General features: G+C 43.8%; 1 protein-coding gene across 1 annotated transcript in view; it reads right to left on the bottom strand.

Moving 5' to 3' along the window:
• The window catches only part of SNX9 (sorting nexin 9), a 178,221-nt gene that overhangs the window by 70,184 nt on the left and 85,124 nt on the right, over window positions 1-22,913 (bottom strand). Inside the window, 3 exon segments of the mRNA XM_033935714.1 lie at window positions 1,852-1,955; window positions 4,284-4,414; window positions 15,797-15,914. Coding sequence (XP_033791605.1) covers window positions 1,852-1,955; window positions 4,284-4,414; window positions 15,797-15,914 — 353 coding nt within the window.

Below are 22,913 nucleotides of genomic sequence, written 5' to 3'. Positions count from 1 at the left end.
TCCTTCCTCTGTCTTGCTGCAGCGTTTGCGCGGCCCCAGAAACATTTTTTCCAGCCAATGCGGCCCAGGGAAGCCAAAAGGTTGGACACCCCTGATCTAGACCATGACCAAAAAAAGAAGTTGGCCCTTGAAAGGAAAACTACTGAAAATGGACTTTAAGGCAATGTTCCCAGCCTTATGATGGATCCAAAAAGTCTGGCGCGCAGACACTACATTAAGAACTGGAAGAGAGCAGAAAAAGTGTCTGCCACATAATTCACACCATCCATCCCAGCGGAGGACAGGCAAGAAAACTTGAAGGCTCTGTTTTCTCGAGCATAATTTAAAGAAAATACTGAATTGTACTGAAATTCTGGATAATTAGCAAAAATATATTTTTTTAATGTTGTCAAACTTGCAAATTTTGTGTGCAGAAATTGGATTTTTTTCATGCAGATTTTTTAAATTTTATTTGCGCAGAATTCCACCAGGAGTAAATTATTGAATTGTTGACTGGGGGAAAGGGGACTTCAGTTTGAACATGGACCCACTAGTAGATCAAGCCAAATTAAAAAGATTTTTGTGAGAAATGGGAACTATGGGACTTATGGAGGGAATCTCACTTGGGAGAGCGTGATTCTATTTATTACTCAATCTCACATATTACTTACTACAGAACGTACATGTAGCTTGGATATTCCGTGATCCGATGTTAAACTAACACTGTTGCTATACATAGTAGAACATGGTCGGATCATGATCCTATCACACTTCAGCTTACCATTTGGGAGAGAAACTAGGGGAGGAAGGAGTTAAGAAAGGTGAAGAAGGATGGGAGAGAAGGGTAGCAAAAGATAGAGGGATAGAAGATGATAGAAGGGGAGCATAAGTGGAGAGGAAGAAAAAAGAAATGGTAATAAAATAGAAGAGAAGATCAGTACCAAATAGATGTAGAGAAGGAAAGATGGCACAAAGAGTCGTAAAAAGATCCATCATCTGCTTCTCATTTTAGAGATTCTTTGTAGGAACAAAGGCAGACATGATGAGTTTTGGAAAACAGCAAGGGAGTTCTACCTTTAGCTGATTTATCTCCAACTCTCAATTAAGAGCTGGATCAGAACAGCCAAAAAGTCTATTAAGATAAAATTACCCTTTCCTATGCAACTAAAATAATTTCTACTACTATAATTTCTGTTTCAATAAAATAAATCTATTTTCAAAACTTTTCACATTTCTCCTTGCATCCACTATAAAATAATTTCTATTTAGGTACTAGAGTACAAGGACTGCACTGACAATGAGGAATGTTATGGAAAGATCCCACTTTTCTCACTGAGAAGAATTAATATAAAACAAATAGGAAGAGTGCCTGATTACAGAAGAGGGAGAAAAGTGCTAGTCTGCTGCATTATACAAGAATTCAGAATCAGAAGCTGACCCCCCTTCCTGAGAATGCAAGCAGACCAAGAGTCTTAAAACACACTTTTTAAACAAGTTTCCTGGAAAAAGAACAGCTTCCACTCATACCTCTAAATTAAATGTAAGTGCAGAGCCTAGAATCTAAGTAACTGCAGCCAGAAAATAGCATCCCCCTCTGTCCCTTCCCAAAATGCAAAGCAGAGAAAATTATTTGAAAATAAATTTAAACCTATTTTATAGAAAAGCAATAATTTTATGACATTTTGAGCCCAGTTTACTCGCCACTTTGTACAGCACAAAGTGTTACTGATGCTTTGTTTAGGCACTACATTAAGAATCTGGAATCATAATCGACCAGACTGGAAAAATAAATTAAAACCTGCAGTCTCCAAATCCTTCCCTTACATGTGCTATATATTCAGTGTGAAAGGTAGAAGGGGAGTGAAACCTTACATTTCTATCATGTCCCGGTCAGGGGCTTCTGGCTCTATGGTTGAAAATATCATAACTCCCACCACCTCGTCTTTTTCTGCTTTCCTCTTACCAGTCTTCCATTCCTTTAAAGCAAAAACACCACATTGATGCAAAATAATAATTAAGAATAAAAAGGTAATCACATCTTGAAGCTGAATCTAATCACCCAAAACACATTAACTACACCTCACCCAAAACAATAATGTTGTGCTGCATTTTAATTGGATATGATCATATCATACATCTATTTTCAACATCATAAGACATTTTATCACCTATGTGTTTCTCTAAAAACTTCAGATGGGTCAATAATACACCCAGCTATACGGGTCAGTCAAATATTAAAACTGAAGGATAGTATTCTATAATTAAGGGATTGATTTTGTTGTCAATACAATAAAACAAATGCATTCTGAATAGCTTTATGCTTGAGTCATGTATTATATACTTTCCATTCTTAAAATGGGATGCTCTAATCTTTCCAGGGTTCCCCTACAGCAAGAGCACATTTGGTATAATCCCTGAAACTATCAGGCTATAGGCATTGTTTGGAAAGGAAGCACTAATCTAAGGAGACAGAGGGCTAGATGCACAAAACAGGGCCGTTAAGACCGTGTGAGTTGCTGTTGGCTAATTTCTTGGATGACTCTGGAACAGCAATTCATGTTCCAATAAGTTTCCAAGCAAATTATTTGCACAGAGGTTCGCCTAATCCCGTCCGAACAGCACTCTGAGAGCTACTTCAACACTTGCGCAGACCCAGTTTGGGACGCCCGAACAGCTGAGTGGCAGCGCACACACACACACAATATCTGCCCCATTAAACCCCCCACCCCCACCAGATGACCCACCCCGGAAACAGAATAAAACTGATACATGATGGCAGATAAAGGCCAAATGGCCCATCCAGTCTGCCCATACACAATAACCATTATCTCTTCCTCTCTAAGAGATCCCACATGCCTATCTCAAGCTCTCTTGAATTCAGATAGTCTGTCTCCATCACCTCTTCTGGGAAACCGTTCCACGTATCTACAACCCTTTATGTAAAAAAGTATTACTCCTGAGCCTATGCCCTCTCATTCCAGAGCTTCCTTTCAAATGAAAGAGATTCAACTTATGCGCATTTGCATCACGTAGATATTTAAACGTCTCTATTGTACCTCCCCTCTCCCGCTTTTCCTCTAAAGTATACAGATTGAGATCTTTAAGTCTGTCTCCATACTCGTTATGATGAAGACCATGCACCATTTTAGTAGCCTTTCTCTGGACCGACTCCATCTTTTTAATATCTTTTTGAAGGTGCGGCCTCCAGAATTGTACACAATTTTCTAAAGGCGGTCTCACCAAAGTCTTATACAGGGGCATCAATACCTCCTTTTTCCTACTGGCCATACCTCTCCCTATACACCCTAGCATCCTTCTAGCTTTCACTGTCACCTTTTCCAACCTGTTTAGCCACTTTAAGATCATCACATACAATCACACCCAAGTCCCGCACTTCTGTCATGCACATAAGTTCTTCATCCCCTAAACTGTACCATTCTCTTGAGTTTGAGTAGCCCAAATGCATGACCTTGCATTTCTTAGCATTAAATTTTAGCTTCCAAATTTCAGACCATTCTTCAAACGTCACCAGGTCTTTCTTCATGTTATTCACACAATCCACGTGTCTACTCTATTGCAGATTTTAGTATCACTTTTTCTTAAGAATCGTCATTCTCTCCTTATATTCACTTATACTCTAGCCAAGATCATTTTCATGCATCTTTTCTATCATGTGTGATTTTCCTTATGCTAATCACCCTTATTTCTATCTAATTTATGTAGCTCCAGTTACTCTGTCTATAATATTCACCTCCACTTACACCCTATGCTATTAAGATGTTAACATGTATTGTGTTGACATTTTAAGTAGTATACTATTCTGTAATACTGCTATTTCCATTTTTTTTTCTGCTGTTATTGTCTATTGTCTATGTCCAGATTAATCTTGCTGTACACTGCTTAGAGTAAATTGCTTCAAATAGGTGGTAAATAAATCCTAATAAATAAAATGTATTTATTGTGATTTATTAACCACCTTTATGAATAGATGCACCTAAGGAGGTGTAAAACATAACTAAGACACGATTTAGGCTCGCTTATCAAGCTGCGGTAGAGTGATTTAGCGCTGGCTGGCAAGATAAATGCTCAGACGCACATTCAATTCCTATGAGCGTCAGAGCATTTACCTCACCAGCCAGTGCTAAAATTCTCTACCACGGCTTGATAAAAGGGACCTTAGTTATATATATTCACCAACTATAAAGTGTTTGCTGAACTTATGCTTTAAAGACTCATTGTCTCAGGGCTAACCTGTTGTACCCTGTTCCTTTCCTCCCACTAGGATGTTGGAACTTAATTCTTACCTTCTCATCTCTGAAACTGAGGAACTGCTGGAACACTTCACTTTCTGAAACAACCGGATGGCGACACATCCTGGTCATCCAACTCTGCAACCTCTCCATCCTCATTTTGATAAACTCTTCTTCAAAACGGCCTGGAGATGATTATAACAACTTTGCTTTAGGAGATGTCAAAATAGTCTGTTTATATCAATTTGAAACCTTGTTTTTGCTATAAAGCTAACCATAACAGAACTGATGGGGTAAACTAGAAGCCACTCAAACACACATGTTAGTATAAATGGGTAGGAGGTAGTTTCAGTAGCATTTCTTATATTCAGCTTATTCTACCCTCTGACAGGTTGAAAATTGTATAAAACAGGCAAGGAATAGATAACACCTACATGAAACTAGAAGAGATCAGTTGTGATGCTTAATTTGAAGGATGACTGGCAGGTGCACTGGAAAGCAAGGGGTATATAATTTAAGGACTTGAGATAGGATGGGGTGTAAAGGTGGTGCAGACATTTGAATACAAGTGCAATATCTTGAATTGGTACTGAAATTTGATTGGTAGTAAGGGTAAAGGAATGAGTAATAAAGCGCATGAGCACATTAAATTAGTAGATCAGGTGGACACAGTCAAGACTTATGTAAATAGGTAGGACTAAGCAATCTGGCTGGAATGAAGAGAGCTTGAAGAACAAGTCATAAGCATTGGTTAGAGAAGAAAACCATTTCTAACAAAGAGGTCCTGACAGAGAAAAGCAGATATGAGAGGAATAAAGGAAAAAGAAGAATCAAATCCATGGCTGCTGGTAGCAGCATTATAAAAGAGGAGCAGTACAGAATCAAAGGAAAAACAAAGCAGAGATGAGCAACAGAAAAGGAGCTATGTAGTGATCCAAGGAATCCAGCAACATTCCTAGTGGCCTTGGGCAAGCTGATACTAAACTAAACTAAACCTTAGGTTTGTATACCGCGCCATCTCGCCAAGCGCAGAGCTCGGCACGGTTAAAGAATTAAGAGGAAAGGAACTACAATGAAGGAGAGGAGACTAAGAGGATAGAGAGAGACAGAATACTGGAGAATGGGAGGTGATTAGATTTTTGCAAAGAGCCAAGTTTTCAAGTGTTTACGAAAGGATTGGAAGGAGCTTGAGTTTCTGAGTGGGGATGAGAGGTTGTTCCAGAGTTCTGTGGTTCTAAAGGGGAGAGATATTCCAAGTTTTCCTGCGCGGGATATGGTAAAATTATGGTCATACCTGTTAATTTTCTTTCCTTTAGAAGCAGCAGATGAATCCAGAGACTAGTGGGTATAGCTCACATCGACCAGCAGGTGGAGATAGAGAACTGATTAACAGTTGGCCTTAAAGCCTGGTGCTCCTTCTGTTGCTTCAGTTATGCACTTTGCCCAAGCATCCCGATAGGAGAATGAGCAACCAGAAAACTCCATTCCAGTAGAAAATGTGTCTTTTTTTTTTTTTTTTTTCAGCAATGAAATAATACACTTACCAACCATAGCCCCAACTAAACAATGAACTAAACACCCTCCACACCGACCGTGCACTTGGGGAGGGGCTCTGGATTCATCTGCTGCTTCTAAAGGAAAGAAAATTAACAGGTATGACCATAATTTTACCTTCCATAGCAAAGCAGCAGATGAATCCAGAGACTAGTGGGATGTAGCAAAGCAAACTCAAACTGGGTGGGACGCCAATGCCGCCTCTGTCAGCACTGCAGCGCCAAAACTCGCCTCTGACGGGCCGCTACATCTAACCGATAATGCTTTGAAAAAGTATTTCCCGACGACCAAGTGGCCGCCCGGCAAATCTCCTCTAAAGCCATCCCCCAGACTCCGCCAAGATGTAGCCAAAGCCCGAGTGGAATGAGCATGAAGGTGCTCCGGTACCTTCTTCCCTGACAACACATACGCCGAAGCAATAGTGTCCTTGACCCAACGCGCAATGGACGCTTTAGACGCCGCCATCCCTTTGTTTTTACCCGCGAACGCGACAAAGAGATGGTCCGACCGGCGAAAATCATTCGTTACTCCCAGATAATGGAGAAGCATACGGCGTACATCCAGTAGCCGTAAAGACAAAAACCGTTTCCCCCAATCCTCCTTCCGGAAGGATGGAAGGAACAAACTCTGGTTCACATGAAAGGCCGAAATAACCTTAGGCAGGAAGGACGGCACCGTACGCACCGTCACCCCAGACTCCGAAAAGCGCAAAAAGGGTTCTCTGCAAGAAAGCGCCTGCAGTTCCGAAACTCGCCTCGCTGAAGCCATCGCCACCAAAAAAACTGTCTTCAGTGTGACATCTTTCAAAGTGGCCGCTGACAGGGGCTCAAAAGGCGCCCCCTGCAACTTTCCAAGGACGAGCTTCAGGTTCCAAGTGGGACAAATACGCTTTACCGGCGGGCGGATATGGTGAACCCCCTTGAGGAAACAGACCACGTCCGGCTGTGACGCGAGAGCCGAGCGAGCCACCCGGCCCCTGTAACAGGCAATGGCCGATACCTGAACCTTCAAAGAGTTATATGCTAACCCTTTCTCTACGCCCTCCTGCAGGAACGCAAGAATAGCCGGCAGAGAAGCATGGAAAGGCGCAATTCCCTGTTTTCCGCACCATGCCTCAAAGATCCTCCAGACCCTCGCATAGGAGGCTGACGTTGAAATCCTCTTAGCTTTAAGCAGGGTGGAAATCACCCGGTCTGAATAGCCCCTCTTTTTTAGCCTTGACCTTTCAATAGCCAGGCCGTAAGACCAAAGCGGCCCGGATCTGCCATCAATATTGGACCCTGAGTTAGTAAGTCCGGAGTTATCTGGAACGCTACCTGCTCGCCTACCGACAGCTGTATCAGATCTGCGTACCACGGCCGCCGTGGCCAATCCGGAGCCACCAGGATTACGCTGCCCTGAAAGCGAGAGATGCGGTGCAACACCCGCCCTATCATGGGCCAAGGCGGGAACACATAGAGAAGGGAATTCGGAGGCCACGGGAGAACCAATGCGTCCACCCCCTCCGATCCCTTTTCCTTGCGTCTGCTGCAGAACCGAGGCACCTTCGCATTGCGGGAAGAGGCCATGAGATCCATCTCTGGCAACCCCCAACGACGAACTAGCAGGCCGAACGCTCGAACCGACAACTCCCACTCGCCCGGATCGAGAAGATTTCGGCTGAGGAAGTCCGCTTGCACGTTTTCGTGCCCTGCAATGTGTGCCGCCGACAGAAGCGGAACATGCCCCTCTGCCCTCGAAACAAAATTCTTGCCTCTTCGGCCAACTGCGGACTCCTGGTGCCCCCCTGACGATTGACATACGCGACCGCCGTGACACTGTCCGAAAAGATCCTGGTCGGTTTGTCCTGAACTAGGGACTGAAAAGCCCGCAGCGCTAACCGGATCGCTCTTAATTCCAGCAAGTTTATGGGCCATTGAGCCTCCTGGGAGGACCACATTCCCTGCACCGACGTTTGCATGCACTGGGCTCCCCAGCCCCGCAGACTGGCATCCGTTGTAACAACCACCCAATCCGGTGTGGCCAACGGCATGCCCCTCCAAAGATGCAAGTCCTGGAGCCACCAGCACATAATGCGAGCTGCTCGAGAACTCCATGGGAGACGCACATTGTAGTTCAGAGAAGCTGGGGACCAGCGAGAGAGCAGAGACTGTTGTAAGGGCCTCATGTGACTCCGGGCCCAGGGAACCACCTCCAGAGTCGCCACCATGGAGCCCAGCACCTGTACATAATCCCACACTCGAGGTCTGGCCGACCCGAGAAGGAGGCGAATTTGAGCCTGTAATTTCTCCCCCCGGTCTCGGGGTAGAAACACCTTCCCCAGAGCCGTATCGAACCGCACCCCCAGGTGCACCAAAGACTGCGATGGGGACAAAAAACTCTTGGGAAAGTTGACCAGCCACCCCAACGACTGAAGGAGAGAGATTACTCTCTGCGTTACCGACAAACTTTCCTGTCGGGATGAGGCGCGGATCAACCAATCGTCCAAGTAAGGGTGGACCCGAATCCCTTCCTTGCGGAGAAAAGCGGCTACCACCACCATCACTTTGGAAAACGTGCGGGGAGCCGTCGCCAGGCCAAAGGGCATTGCCCGAAACTGATAATGTTGGCCCAGAATCGCAAACCGCAGATACCGCTGATGCGGAGGCCATATCGGAATATGGAGGTACGCCTCCTTGAGATCGAGAGACGTGAGGAACTCTCCCGGTCTTACCGCCGCAATCACCGAGCGTACCGTTTCCATTCGGAAATGGCGCACACTGAGGAATCGGTTGACCCCTTTGAGATCCAGCACTGGTCTGAAGGACCCCCCCTTCTTTGGTACAATGAAGTACAGGGAATAAATACCGCTGCCTATCTCTTCCGGGGGCACCGGTACCACCGCCCCCAGATCGAGCAGCACCTGAAGCGTCCTGCGGACCTCGGCTCCCTTGGCTGCTCCATTGCACGGGGACACCAAGAAAGAATCTACGACGGGAGCGGCGAATTCTAATTTGTACCCGTCGTGAACAATGTCCAACACCCACTGATCGGACGTGACTGTGGCCCACTCCGCCCGGAATGCCGAAAGCCGACCCCCTAAGGGCAGGGCGGAGGGAGCCAAGCCCCCGTCATTGTGGAGTGCGACTGGCTGGGGTACGGGCTGACTGCCCTGAAGAGGGTTTCGTCGTGCGAAAGGAACTCCTCTGCTGAAACCGAGGTCTCGAAGCAGAGAATGGGCCAGATGCAGACCTGGAAAAAGGTTTCCCAGCCCTGGCACGCCTCACATCCCGGAAACGTGGTCTAGACGATGAGGCCCGCACCGGGGGCCTAGCCCTGTCCTCCGGTAAACGCTGCGTTTTGGTATCCCCAAAATCCTTTACCAGTTTATCTAACTCCTCTCCAAACAATAAACCCCCTTTAAAAGGGAGTCTCACCAGTCGGAGCTTGGACGCTGCATCGGCCCGCCCAATGACGGAGCCACAAGGATCTGCGTGAAACCACAGACAGAGACATCTGTTTCGCAGACGCCCGAACAATATCATACAAGGAGTCTGCTAAATAAGCCAAGCCGGCCTCCAAATCAGCCAGTTCCGAAGGGACAGAACCCCCAGACTCCAGCAAATTATCGGTCATCCCTTGTGACCACTGCAGACATGCCCGCGCTGCGTAAGAACTGCAGATTGCGGCCTGTAAAGTAACTGCCGCCACTTCAAGGACATCTTTAGGGATGCTTCAATCTTTCTATCCTGCGCATCCTTTAGTGTTACGCCCCCTTCAACCGGCAAGGTAGTTCTTTTTAGTCACCGCCGCCACCAAAGCGTCCACCCTAGGTAACCTAAACTTGTCCAGTTCGGTCGGGTCAAGCGGATACAAGAGCCTCATGGCCTTTGCCACCCGCAAACTGGCCTCCGGCGCCTCCCATTGCGCCGAGATCAGCTCCTGCATGGCCTCATGGACCGGAAAGGACTTAGGCGGCCTACGTGTACCTGCCATCAGGGGGTTACCGGACACCTTAGCATCTTCCTGAGCAATGTTCAAACTTTGCAAAGCCTTTGAATAAAGGAAGAAAGCTCCTCTCTATGGAACAAACGGAGAGCGGAAGGGTCATCCCCCTCCCTACCCGGGATACTCTCCTCGTCCCAATCCAATAGTTCACCCCTCCTCCAACGACTCAGGCAAAGAGAAAGGCGACCTGGGCAAAATATCTACAGCCTCCGCAGACACCAGTCTGCGCTTCTTAGCCCCCTGCGACCGCCCCGGGGACCCTGCTGCCCCCGCAGTGGGTCTGGTATCTGTCCCCTCCCCCCCCCGCAGAGGTAGAGGGTACCGCAAGGGACCGCCCGGCCCCAGCACCGGCTGAGTCGGCTGCGAGGTCTGCAACTGAAATACTTGATGGAGCAACCTTACAAATTCGGGCGAAAAAGATCCCCAGTTAAGGGGCACTCCCCCCCCCCTGCTCCGAGCCGAGGGGCGGGCCCACGCCGGCCTCCAGCGCTCTCGGCCTCTCCCCCCGCGCCTCACTCCTGTCCTCCGTGGCCGAGTCCTGCAGTACCCCTGCATCGACTTCGAGCGGCGGGGACCTTGAGCGAGACTCCCGCACCCGGGAAATGGCCGCCTCACAAGCCGCCAATAAACGGATCGTCTGCCGGTGCTTCCAAGCACCCGGCCAGAGCACAGACCCGACAGTGTTCGGCGCTTCCCCACAGCGCGAACACTGCTGACCAGCCTGGGCAGCCATCCCCCCTCGGCTTAACTAAACTTTTTTTTTTTTTTTTGTACACACGCGGCGAACGCCGCCGAACGCCGACTCCGCCCCCGAAGACGCCCGGCACCCGGGGACGCTACGAGGACCACTACCAATGAGTAAGCAAAAATTACTCACCCAAACGGTAAGCCGCTTACCCCCCGAAGCCAGGGAATCGTTGGTTAAATGTACTGGAAGCCGAGTTTAACTCCTGCCCGGCTCAGTACACGCAGGAAGGCTCCATTTTTTTTTTTTTTTTTTTTTTAATTACTGGAATGGAGAAGCCAGCCAATAGTCCTGCAACCTGGAAAGGAACCCCTCTATCCAACGGAGGGGAGGGTGGAGCAGGGACCTGGGAGGGGCCCAGGTGTACCTCCCAAAGCCGGCACCAATCAGCCAGGCACCCCCAACCTACTGAAGAGAACTAGTCTCAACAGAGGAATCCCTAACGGAAACACCAATCCAATCTATCCGGCAGCAGCCAGAGACCAGGAGCTAGAAAGGTAGCTCCACCCCTGCTGGGAGATAGAGCAAAACTGAAGCAACAGAAGGAGCACCAGGCTTTAAGGCCAACTGTTAATCAGTTCTCTATCTCCACCTGCTGGTCGATGTGAGCTATACCCACTAGTCTCTGGATTCATCTGCTGCTTTGCTATGGAAACCTTTTATAGAGGGGAATGATAGTTTCAGTTTTTGGGAGGGTCTGGTGGAGTGTGGTTTTGAGGAATTCCAAAAGAGTGGGATAACGGGAGGAATTCAATACCTATGTTGCTTCAAATACCCATGAAGCTCAGAGGTTCTTTGGGTCAGGGATATATTTCCTCAATATAATAATGCTATAAAATGATATTTGGATGAAAATTCAAATTTATTATAGGAAGCTTTTTATTGGTAAAGACAGCATGACATAACATAACTTTATTCTTCTATACTGCCACAATCAGACGATTTCTGGGTGGTTTACACTGAAAAGAGCTGGACAGTCAGCGAAGTACAAAATACAAATAGCAAGAGTACAACATATTTCCTAAAAATAGTCAAAGTAGAATTATTGTTATTAATATATTTCTATTTAGGAAATGAATTTATCAAACAGTACATTCTTAATTTCTTTCTGAAATGCGCCGTAGGACAGTCTGGTTCCACTGATATAATTTACCCAACCAGGACTGCTGCTTACTTGCTTGAAACATCAAAGTCCTATCCAGAAAAGACCTGTATTTACAACCAGTAATTTTTGGATAGGCAAATAAATTACAATTTCTGGTTATCCTTGTAGGGCTATATAGCACGAAATGAGACAAAGATAGGTAGGGGCCAATCCCCAAACTAACTTAAAACAAATACAAGAGAATTTAAACATTACTCGTGCCTCTACCGGCAACCAGTGCAACAGTTTATAGTAGGGACTAACATGATCACTTTTCTTCCAGCCCAAATATCAGACGGACGGCCGTATTCATGTACTATTCTCAATTTTCTCAAAATTTTTTGCGGTACACCCACATAAACGAGTACCAGGCAAACTATTAAAAGACAGCATCAAAAGGTATGAAAAGCCAAGATTTAAAATCAGTGACCTCAGACTATAAGATAAATGAAAAGAGCAGAGAACCAAGTATCTAATCCTTAGAGACAGACTAATAGAGGTTGAAGCAACTTTAGTGTTTTTTTTATATCAAGAAAGAGAGATTATGTCCTTACCTTGATAATATCTTTTTTCCAGATAGGTGTATTCTTGACAAGTGGGTTATCTCCCCATGGCCGTGAGCCAATGCAGAAGGAATCCACTCCAGATTTTTTTTCTGTGAGCCTCCAACTTTACTGGGAGCTCTGCCACCTGCAGTTAGTACCTAAGCAAACAAGTGATCCATCAACATTATGTGCTAGAAAAGACAAAATTGAGAATTTCCCAAACAAATCAACTGTTCTGTTCAGACATACTAACACCTGAACACTCAATGAACAATGTAACAGCCAACAGAAGAATCAAAGGAGCTCAGGTATTACCCCTGTAAACACTATAAAACATGTTATAAAGAATTCTTTAGGGCCAAAGGACTGACTGGCATCCAAGATACTCGGAGAAGCATAAACAGAATGCAGGCGCAGGAAGGACAGGGCAGGGGTCCAGAATGATACACCTATATCTACTGGAAAAGATATTATCAAGGTAAGGACAGTCTTTTTTCCGGTGCAATAGGTGTGTGTCATTCTGGACAAGCGGGACGTACAAAAGCAGTCCCAGAAATCTAGGGCGGGCTGACTGCGCTGGCCCATAACACTGAGGAGCCAAAGGCAAAGTCCTCTCTTGCCACAACATCCACCCTTTAAAACCTTGCAAATGTGTGTAGAGTAGACCAAGGTCACAGCTCTACAAATTCTCCTCTGGAGAGACTGCTCTAGCCTCTGCTTACAATGAAGCTACACTTTTAGTCGAATGCGCCTTAACAGAAAAACAGTGGACTGTTTCCCACAGAGAATGTAGACATGACGAAATGGACCTATGGATCCATCTGGAAATCGTGGCCTCGATTAGTTAAATAAGTCAGCACAAACAGAGGGTCAGAGAGTCTAAACTCATTAGTGACCTCTAGATATCGAAGAAGCATTCTTCTCACATCCAACTTCTTCAAAATGCGGTCCCTGTTTCTTAAAATCTGTAAGCTAGAAGACGGGGTAAACGCAACCCTTGATTAACATGAAAAAAATGAAACCACCTTCAGCAGAAAAGAAGGAACAGTGCGTAGGAGATTCCAGTCGCTGAGATCTTAAGGAAAGGCTTTCTAAAAGAGAGAGTCTGGAACTCCAGAGTGATTTGTGTCTGTTAGAGAAATGGGCGGAGAAATGGCAGATGAAGTTTAATGTGGAGAAATGCAAAGTAATGCATTTAGGCAAAAAGAATAAGGAACACGAGTATAGAATGTCAGATTGCATGGTTCCGTTTATGTAAATGCCCAACAGGATTGTTGTTTATTTGCTTGGAATGCTAGCATCCTGTAAAAAAAAATAAAGGACCTGTATTTACAGCCAATGATTCTGGGGTAGGTAAATAAATTGCAGTTCCTGGTTATCCTGGTAGGGTTTAGTAGCGCGAAATGAGGTAACAGGTAGTTAGGGGTCAGTCCCCAGACCTGTAAAGGAGCTGGCTGAGTGACTAAATTCAACTCATGCAGAGACTCCAAAAAAAGATCCAGCAAGGAAAAGACAAATAAATAAACACAAAACTATGGGATCATCCCTGGGTTCTAAAGCCAAAGTAGGATCTAAAGAGCCAGTGTACATTCCTGGGTCCCCTGCCAAAGGAGGAGTATCCACAGAAAATAATGGATCAGTAAAATGATCATCATCCATGTCCCCTGGAGAGAGGTTTCCTAAGTTCAAACAGCGGCAGACTGTGAAGAAGACATACCTTGTGAGACTATGCCACAAGGAGATAAGTCCAGTGCACAGCAGGACTGTGCAGGAGGAGCATGGCTCTCGTGAAAGGCTTTTCCCAGAATTTTCCCAGAAATTTCAAGAAGTCTGAGAAGGCATCTGTACTAGAGAGCATTAAGTCACCCTGTGGTGACTTTACATTGCGTTTCTTGGGCTGCGGTGTGTCAGCGTCCTTACGCATGGAATGGTCACTATTTCCAGGCCCCAAAAACAGAACAGGCCACCCCAAAGGGCTAGTCTCCTTTTTGTCACCTGAATACACAGAGGAGAGGTTAAACTGTCACTCCCACCTCTCCGGTCTGCACTGAGTGACATTGTGGCACAAATTTTGCACAATCCCTGGCATAAATTTGGGGTAGAAGAGCCCAAGGATTCAATCCTACCCAGTTTTTAGGCAAAAAAAAAAAAAGAAAAAGAAATTTTGGAAGTGCAGGGAACTTTTTGAAAAGAAGATCGCTAAAGATACAAAATGGCCGACATCATAGATTTTCACAGCTAAAATTGCTTTAAAAAACTAAACAACCCCAAATTTACTAAAGATAAAAAAACCCAGCTAATTTTGGATTTCTCAGGTGGGAGAACACAGAGAATAACATGCAGAAATCTACAAAAACCTGTTTCTCAACCCCCCCCAAAAAAAATAATTCACCTCATAGGCTGCAACAAACTTACTCAATGTGACCTGTGGTGGCAATGTGTCTTGGCTCTTTACAGTAGCTGAAAAGAAGCATCACTGCCTCATGCTAGAAATGCCTCCTCAACACTGATCTTCGGGCTGCTAGTCAGACAGTGTCTGATTGTACCTCACGTCTGCAGATCGACAGATACGCTATCAGAAGGGGGCGAGGTGAAAAAATTGTAGCCAGCACCCTGCGAGACATTACTGAGCCTCCCACAGATGCCTAACAGCCTGCGCTCGAACCCCTGCTTAGCAGTAGGTGAGGGATTAAAAGTAGGGATAGCCCCAAGCTTCAAACACACTTAGGCAGGCTATCAGCTGCAGCAGAGCTGAAACCAAGATGAAAGCTCCATAGCACTGAAAACACTGAATAAAAATTAAAAATACCAAAATAAAATAAGAAAAAGGGAGATCGGAACAGAAACACTCTTTCTGGCTCAAATGCAGAAGGGAAAAACTGCAGGTGGCAGTAGAGCTTCCATGTGAAGTAGGAGGATCATAGAAAAATCTGGAGTGGATTCCTTCTGCATATGGCTCATGGGGAGATAACCCGACTGTCCAGAATGACCCACTTATTGCACTGTAATATAGATGTCTGCAAGTCTCTCCCCGACTCTTGCTCTCCTGCCAGACTCTCAGTTGCTGTCAGTTGTTGTCTATTTTCAGATTCTCTTTTGTTTATAAGATCCCCTCCCCCATTCGTATGTCTACATTATTTCCTTTATAACCGTTGCTTTCCTGTTATGGCATAGCATTCTTTTCTTGTTTTTAACTTTTGATTTTAACTATTGTATATTACTCTTATTGCATAAAGGAAGTGCAGTATTAATAATTAAATAAACCATAAACTATAGATCAGAGTTTAACAGAGCATACATAGTTCCATTTTATATTTTTATGAATTAGCTTAGCTGAGGGGTGGAGTGGGTACCATTCCCTTACTTTAAACAAAATACTACAGAGGAGGCTGCAGGTTGAAATACTGAGATCCTAGTTGGTAAAGTAGGCAATGGTCATACAAAACCATCTCTTTTACTATTATCTTAGATTTATTCCAGACTTCAATGGTTACTGCATCTTCAAAAGTTAAGAGTAAACTGCTCTTATGGGAAAACTAACTTCAGATTTCTTTAAAGATTATTTTGTCATTTGCAAGTCAAGACAACTCACCTGTGACTTGTTTATCTGGAAGGCAAGGGATTGGAATGGCTGATCCAAATTTAACCAGAAGACGTTCATACAACCAGTCAAAGTGCTTATATCTGTGGTTGACAGACCGATTAGTGCTCTGAAAAAAAGAATTAAGAGTATCCCAATCCACTGTAACTGCTGCACCTTGTCTCCTGCATCCAGCAATGGCAGATCTCATTGTATACTAGGGATCTGATTTACTAAGAATACACCTACCCCCCCCCCCCAATCAAAAAATAATAAATAAAGAAGAGGGGGGGATTTGGATGGAAATCGTACCAATACAGTGTGTAACCCACCTAGATCATTTTGAGTACCCACTGGTTTGCGATTACAAGGGATAACTTTTTTTGACAAAATAAATTTAGCCCTCTTCCTACCAGTAGGTCATGCAAGATAGTCACTTTTATTGTGGCTATGCTTTTTGGAGCCAAAGGCTCATCCCCCTTCTTTAAACAGGGAACTGACTGGGATTTCTGAACCTTCTGGCTGCCTTAGATGAGTGAGAACTCTGGGTGGGTGAGAAATAGAAGGGTTCCTACACCTCACAGTAGTAGGGTTCCTTTGGTTTCCCCCTGAAAACCTCATGGAAGAGGAGGAGAATGCAACAAGAACAGTCTGGGAGAGAGCTTTCACAGGAGACATTAACTAGCTGCTCCTGAACCATTGGTTTCAAGTCAGAAGCATGCAGTCGGGTGAATCTATGCTTTGAAAACTTTTTCTGAGCAAGCTAACAGTATCAAACAACACTGGCATGTAATGCAGTTATCTCCCATATTCTCAGAACTTCTCTACATTGCTTATACTCGTCCAAGAAACATTGGGGACCAATTTCTCCACTCTATGTTTTCGACCCAGGGGAGAAACACCAATTCCATAGGACAACACATCCCATGTGAAAGCTGTGATATGTGCAATCTGGCTTTGTCTTGCACTGAATGAACTAATCCAGTAACTTGTAAGACATGCATTTTCAGATCAGTTACGAATTGTAATCAAGTTGGGTAGTGTATGTGATCATGTGTCCCTGTTCTCTAGTTTATGTGGATCGCGCTAAACTAGAGAATGACATGGTGGCAGTGACCCACGGGTAACCTGCCGAAATGGGGAAAGAAAAATAGCAGTCGCTGCGGGGACGGGGACAAGGCTATTCACCGCCCCGTGGAGCGGTGAATGGTCTTGTCTCCGCAGTGAGGCATCAAGGATCGCACGGTCCCCGCAACCCCTGCCTGCCCGATTGATCTTAGCCAGCTCCCTCCCTTCACCTCACCTTATTTGCAGGCTTTTTTTTTCAGCGACCCGCATGCTATCAAAGAGCCGCGCACACGCGGCTGCTCAGTGTTCAATCTTCTGCTCTGACGCAACCGGAAACAGGAAGTTGCAGCAGAGCAGAAGATTGAACACTGAGCAGCCGCATGTGCGCGGCTCTTTGAAAGTGTGCAGGTTGCCGAAAAAGAAAGCCTGCAAACTAAGGTGAGGCAGCATTAAGATACAGGGCAGGGGAGGTGCCTTGAGGCTCAGTTTGAGACCTTCCAGTTATCTGAAATGACTCGAGATTATTTTCATTCTAAAAGGTCTTTGTTTTCCTGTTGTCTCTGGAAGTTGATCCTAATCCCGTAAACTGTGGTGCATGTAGTGATCTATGCAATTTGTGTTCATTTTCTTGCTTATAAATAATTCACCTTTTAATGTATGTTAAGGGCAAAGGGGTGCATGCTCACTTGGGAAGGAAAATGCCACAGTGGAAATAGTGGTTCTTTAGTGTATCTGATGTGGTTTCTTTGCTGAAAGGTTAATTTTCTGCCCTGTAGTAAAGGTTCTGAATGGAGGGCTGTTGGGAGTACAGGGGCCTTAGTCTTTCACCTCCAGAAATTTGGGCAAAAATATTGATTTAAAGCTAAGTTGAAGTCATGTTGGTGAGTCTTAGCTTGGTTTGCAACAAAGATAAATACATTGGAGGGGGGTGGAAGGGGGGTAATTTTAAAAGCACATAAATTGCAGGTTTGTGTATGGAAATGGCTTTTTTCAAAATCACCTATAAATATATGGATATATGGATAAAAATACTCATGATGAGCAGAGACATTTTTGGGGGTGGAGTTGGGATGGGGTTTGGATTTAACACACACATTTTTGGATTTTCAAAGGTAAAGAAAGGAGGGAAGGGTGGTAGTGGAAAGGAATAGAACAGACATTGAAGGAGGGTGGAGAGGAACAGACCCTGAAGGGAAATGTGGAAGACAGAGTGGGGAGAAGATGCTGGAAGGGAAGAAGACAGATGCCAGACTATGGGGGAGCGGAGGGAAGAAGATAGGTGCTAGACCAATTGGGGGGTGGGGAGGGGTAAAGGGAGAGGCACCGTAACAGCAAATGGAAGACACACAGTGGATGGAAGGAATTGAATGAGAAGATGTGGAAAGCAGAAACCAGACAACAAAAGGTAGAACAAAAAAAATTCTATTTATTTATTTATTTTTTGCTTTAGGACAGGGGTGTCCAATGTCGGTCCTCGAGGGCCGCAATCCAGTCGGGCTTTCAGGATTTCCCCAATGAATATGCATGAGATCTATGTGCATGCATTGCTTTCAATGCATATTCATTGGGGAAATCCTGAAAACCCGACTGGATTGCGGCCCTCGAGGACCGACATTGGACACCCCTGCTTTAGGATAAAGTAGTATATTAGTTGTGTTGATAAAAATTTATAAACAAAGCCCTGCCAGCTGAACATCTCTTTCTCTAGTTCAGCAGCAGGAACTTTGATTTATAAGAAAGGAATAAGCTAAATATTACAGTACTAAGGCTTATATGGATGTTGCGGGGACGGTGACGGGGCGGTGAATGGGATGGCAGTGGCGGTGAAGAGGATGGTGGGCTGGGGACAGATTTTTTTCCCCATGTTATTCTTTACACTAAACGACAAGTGCGTACCCCGCTTGATAGAATACAAAAGCAGGATTCATATAGGGGCCCTCACATCTGATGGTTCCTCATTGTCAACAATTTCAACATGAATTCACAGATCTGAAATTGGTTTATTATTGAGAAGATCCCAGAGGATTACATAGGCAACAAGATTGCAGCGCCTGGCTTTAAAGGGAACAGTTCTGTATTTTCCAGCTAAGATCAGTCCATCCATTAGGACTAAATGACTGTATAGAATGGCATTCTGTTATCTGAATCTATATGGTTATGGGGAGTTTACCATCCTTTATGCATTTTTTTTCGTTCATTATTTTTTCATTTAGTGCTTTATTCTTTATTTCTTCACCATATTACTGCCATTATGAGAACTGAATTTTTTGGTTCTTTTTTTTTTTTCATTTGAATTTTTTAGCTTTGAATTTTTAGCATGTTTGTGTTAACTGATTAAGAACATAAGAAGTTGCCCCCGCTGAGTCAGACCAGAGGTCCATTCCTGCTCAGCGGTCCGCTCCCACGGCGGCCCATCAGGCCTAGTGCCTGAACAGTGGTCCCTGATTAATTTTGTAACTTACCTCTAATCCCATCCCTATAATCTACCTCTACTCTTATCTGTACCCCTCAATCCCTTTGTCTTCCAAGTACCTATCCAAAGCTTCTTTGAACCCCTGTAGCGTGCTCCTGTTTATCACATCCTCTGGTAGCGCGTTCCATGTATCCACCACCCTTTGTGTGAAAAAGAACTTCCTGGCGTTTTGTTCTAAACCTCTCCCCTTTCAATTTCTCTGAGTGCCCCCTTGTACTTATTGATCCCCTTAATTTGAAAATCTGTCCCCCGTCTATTTTTTTCATGCCCTCATGATCTTGAAGGTTTCTATCATGTCTCCTCTAAGTCTCCGCTTTTCCAGGGAGAAAAGCCCTAGCTTTTTCAGTCTGTCAGTATATGAGAGGTCCTCCATGCCCTTTATTAGCTTAGTTGCTCTTCTCTGGACCCCTCTCAAGTACCTCCATGTCTCTCTTGATTGAATGATGTCATTTAGTTTCTCTGACCCCACTACTCTGTCTCTTGATCTGAAGTTGTTCCAGTGGGCGTCTCCACGTCACAGCACCATTTTCTACTTGGGATTCAGCTTAACTTTGTGTCTCCATGCTCTCCTGTATCATCTTGATAACTTTAGTGCTAATGCTCCCGAGGAAGGAGGTTTTTCTCCAAATGGAGCTCTGTAGAACTTTCAATATTTATAGCATGAATGATGGACTATGCTTGAGAACATCTACGCTGATGCGTTGTGAGATAAGTACCGTGCTTTATATTGCCCAAGAATTTTTTTACACTTTGAAATTTTGAATGAAAAAAGTTGAACCTCATTTGGATTATATCATAGAAATACTTCTTGCACATTCAGTATACTGGAGAGATTAAATGCACTTTGATTTTGAACCTTATTTTGGTCACGTTAAGGTCCCAGGATGTTTCACACTTAGATAACCCTGTTGGGTATACAACTTTCAACTCAATAATATACTACAGGTTTTGACCTGGTAATTGAGTTGTGCAAACTGAGGACCTATCACAAAAATTTTAATCTAAAAATATTAACAGCAATTACATTGCTGGGATTGGGCAGAGATCTCCAAGTATACTTTTTTTGTTGGAAGAATTCTTCTACCAGTCATTTAAAATCAATAGGGCAGACCTAGGTTGAGTCAACAGCATCACAGGTCATTCCTACCATGTGGTTTCAACACCCCCACTGCTTGTCTACTAACTGGCAAAGTTCTGCCAAGTGATAAGAGTGTCTGCAAATTCCATCACACTGTTCAGCAAGGACAGGACAGCATTCTGATAAACATTTCTCCCAAAAGAATCCAAGGTATGCCTGGAAGAACCAAGGAGAGAGACCTGAGCTCTTGGCTTTTTTGAAGTGGATTTGACAACCAGGATGCACCAGGAAGGGAAGGCCCGCCTTTTTAAAATGGTGGGCCTGCAAGCAGGATGGACTGTTGTCCAAGTTTCCAAGTTTCCAAGTTTATTAGTTTTTAATATCCCGATCATAAAATGAATATCTGACCGGTTTACAATTATAAATAAAGAAAATTAAAAGGAAAAAACAAAACATAATTTAATATAGAATAGAGAGAAATAAAAAGAGTGTAAAAAGTAGATGGAAGTGAACGAGTATGACATTTACAGACAAACTAGAAAGTGAGGAAAGATGGGGAGGTGGGAAAAAGTTACATAATTAAAGAAGAAGAAAGGATATAGAGGGGAAAGGGGATGACACATAAGGGATAGGGGAATAATTAAATAAGATGGTGGACTGTTTCCAAAAAAAAAAAAAAAAAAAAATTTTTGAGATTAGGGTTTGTCGTATGCATCTTGAAAAAGAAAAGTTTTGAGATTGATTTTAAATTTTTTGTAGTTGTAATTCATCACGAAGATATTGAGGGAGAGAGTTCCATAAGGTTAGGTGCTGTTATTGCGAAATTAGTTTTTTCTAGTGTAATAGGATTCTTTTAAGGATGGTTATATATAGAAGTTTTTGATCAGTAGATCTTAAAGAGCGAGGTGAACTTTGGGGTATTAATAATTTTATCAAGAAATGAAGGTAAGTGAGAGTTTTTAATTTTGAAAGAGAGGAGAATAATTTTATAAGTTATACGGTAAGTGATAGGAAGCCAGTGAGCCTCTTTAAGAAGCGGAAGTGACATGTTCGAATTTGCCTTTTTTATTTATTAATTTGATTGCTGTATGTTGTATAAGTTGTAAACGTCGAATTTCTTTTTGAGGTAGACCGTTAAGAAGAGAGTTACAATAGTCTAAATGTGAAATGACTAAGGAGTGGATTAGAATATTGATTGAGTCTGTATTTAAAATAGAACTGAGAGAGCGGATGATCCGTAATTTGAAGAAGCAGGTTTTAACAACAGAACTAATGTGGTCATGATAAGAAAGCGTACTGTCAAAAATGACACCTAATAGTTTTATATGAGTTTTTCATAAGTAATGGGATAGATTTAATGTAGATAGTTCCTGGTAGTGATTCAGAGATTTTAATGGGAGAAGAAGACCACAAGATTTTTCAATATTGAGTGAGAGTTTGTTAGAAAGGAGCCAATCACTTAGAATATCTAATTTGATATTTAGGTCTATAATATCTGAAGGGTTATGATGTATTGATAGGATTAGAGCAGCTGTATATCGTCTGCGTAGGCGAAAATTGAAAATCCTATTGATTGGGCTAGAGAGAGAAGAGGGGATAAGAAGATATTAACAAGTAAAGGAGACAAAATTGAACCTTGGGGTACTTCCAAAAGTTGAGTTACCGAAGAAGAGATTTGATTATTTGAAGAGACTATAAAGTTTCGGTCGTGAAAGTAGGATATAAACCATTTGAGAGCTTGGCCTGTGATGTTTACAATCTGAAAGTCTAGACAAAAGCAGAGAATGATCTATGGTATCGAAGGCTGCAGATAAATCAAGAGAAATTAGTATAACGGATTTTAAGTGATCATGAAGTATTGTATGGTTGTGGTAAGACCAAGCAGTGATAATCAGTAGAATGAGAAGTGCGAAAAACCGGTTTGATATGGATGCAGGGCATGAGTTTGATCAAAGAATTCTGACCAGTTGGGTATGAATGATTTTTTCAGTAAGTTTAGTAATTAATGGTAGGTTAGCAATGGGACGGTAGTTGTTAGGAAGGGAGGGATCAGTATTATATTGTTTAAGTTTTGGAAAAACCTAAAGATGTTTTCCATGCGATAGGAACAAGGCATTCCGAGAAAGATTTAGAAATCATTTCTCGTAGGAAGGGACCAAAGAAAGAAAATTTTTTTTAAGCAATAGTGGGGGAATGCTTTCCATAATGTTATTGGGGGAATTAATAGTTTGAAGAATAGTGTGAAGATGAGTTAATGAAGGGACTTTGAAATTGGAAAAAGTACTAAAGGTAGGGGAAGTAAGATTATCATTAGTTGTCAACTTTCTGTATAGGTTAAGGGGGGGTTCGGGGGGGGGGGAGGCGGGCACCGGGGGGATATTCGGTGGCAGAAGAGAGTGGGGTATCCCTTCTGCCAATTCTACCTAAGTAAGGGTGGGGGAATCAGTCGGTTTGGTGGAAGGAAGGTGTTCGGAGGCAGGATAGAATGGGCATCCATCTGCCAATGTTTA

Source organism: Geotrypetes seraphini, chromosome 3, assembly GCF_902459505.1.
Source record: "Geotrypetes seraphini chromosome 3, aGeoSer1.1, whole genome shotgun sequence".
Taxonomy (NCBI): domain Eukaryota; kingdom Metazoa; phylum Chordata; class Amphibia; order Gymnophiona; family Dermophiidae; genus Geotrypetes; species Geotrypetes seraphini.
The sequence above is the reverse complement of the archived record's forward strand: the minus strand, read 5'-3'. Positions and strand labels throughout refer to the sequence as shown.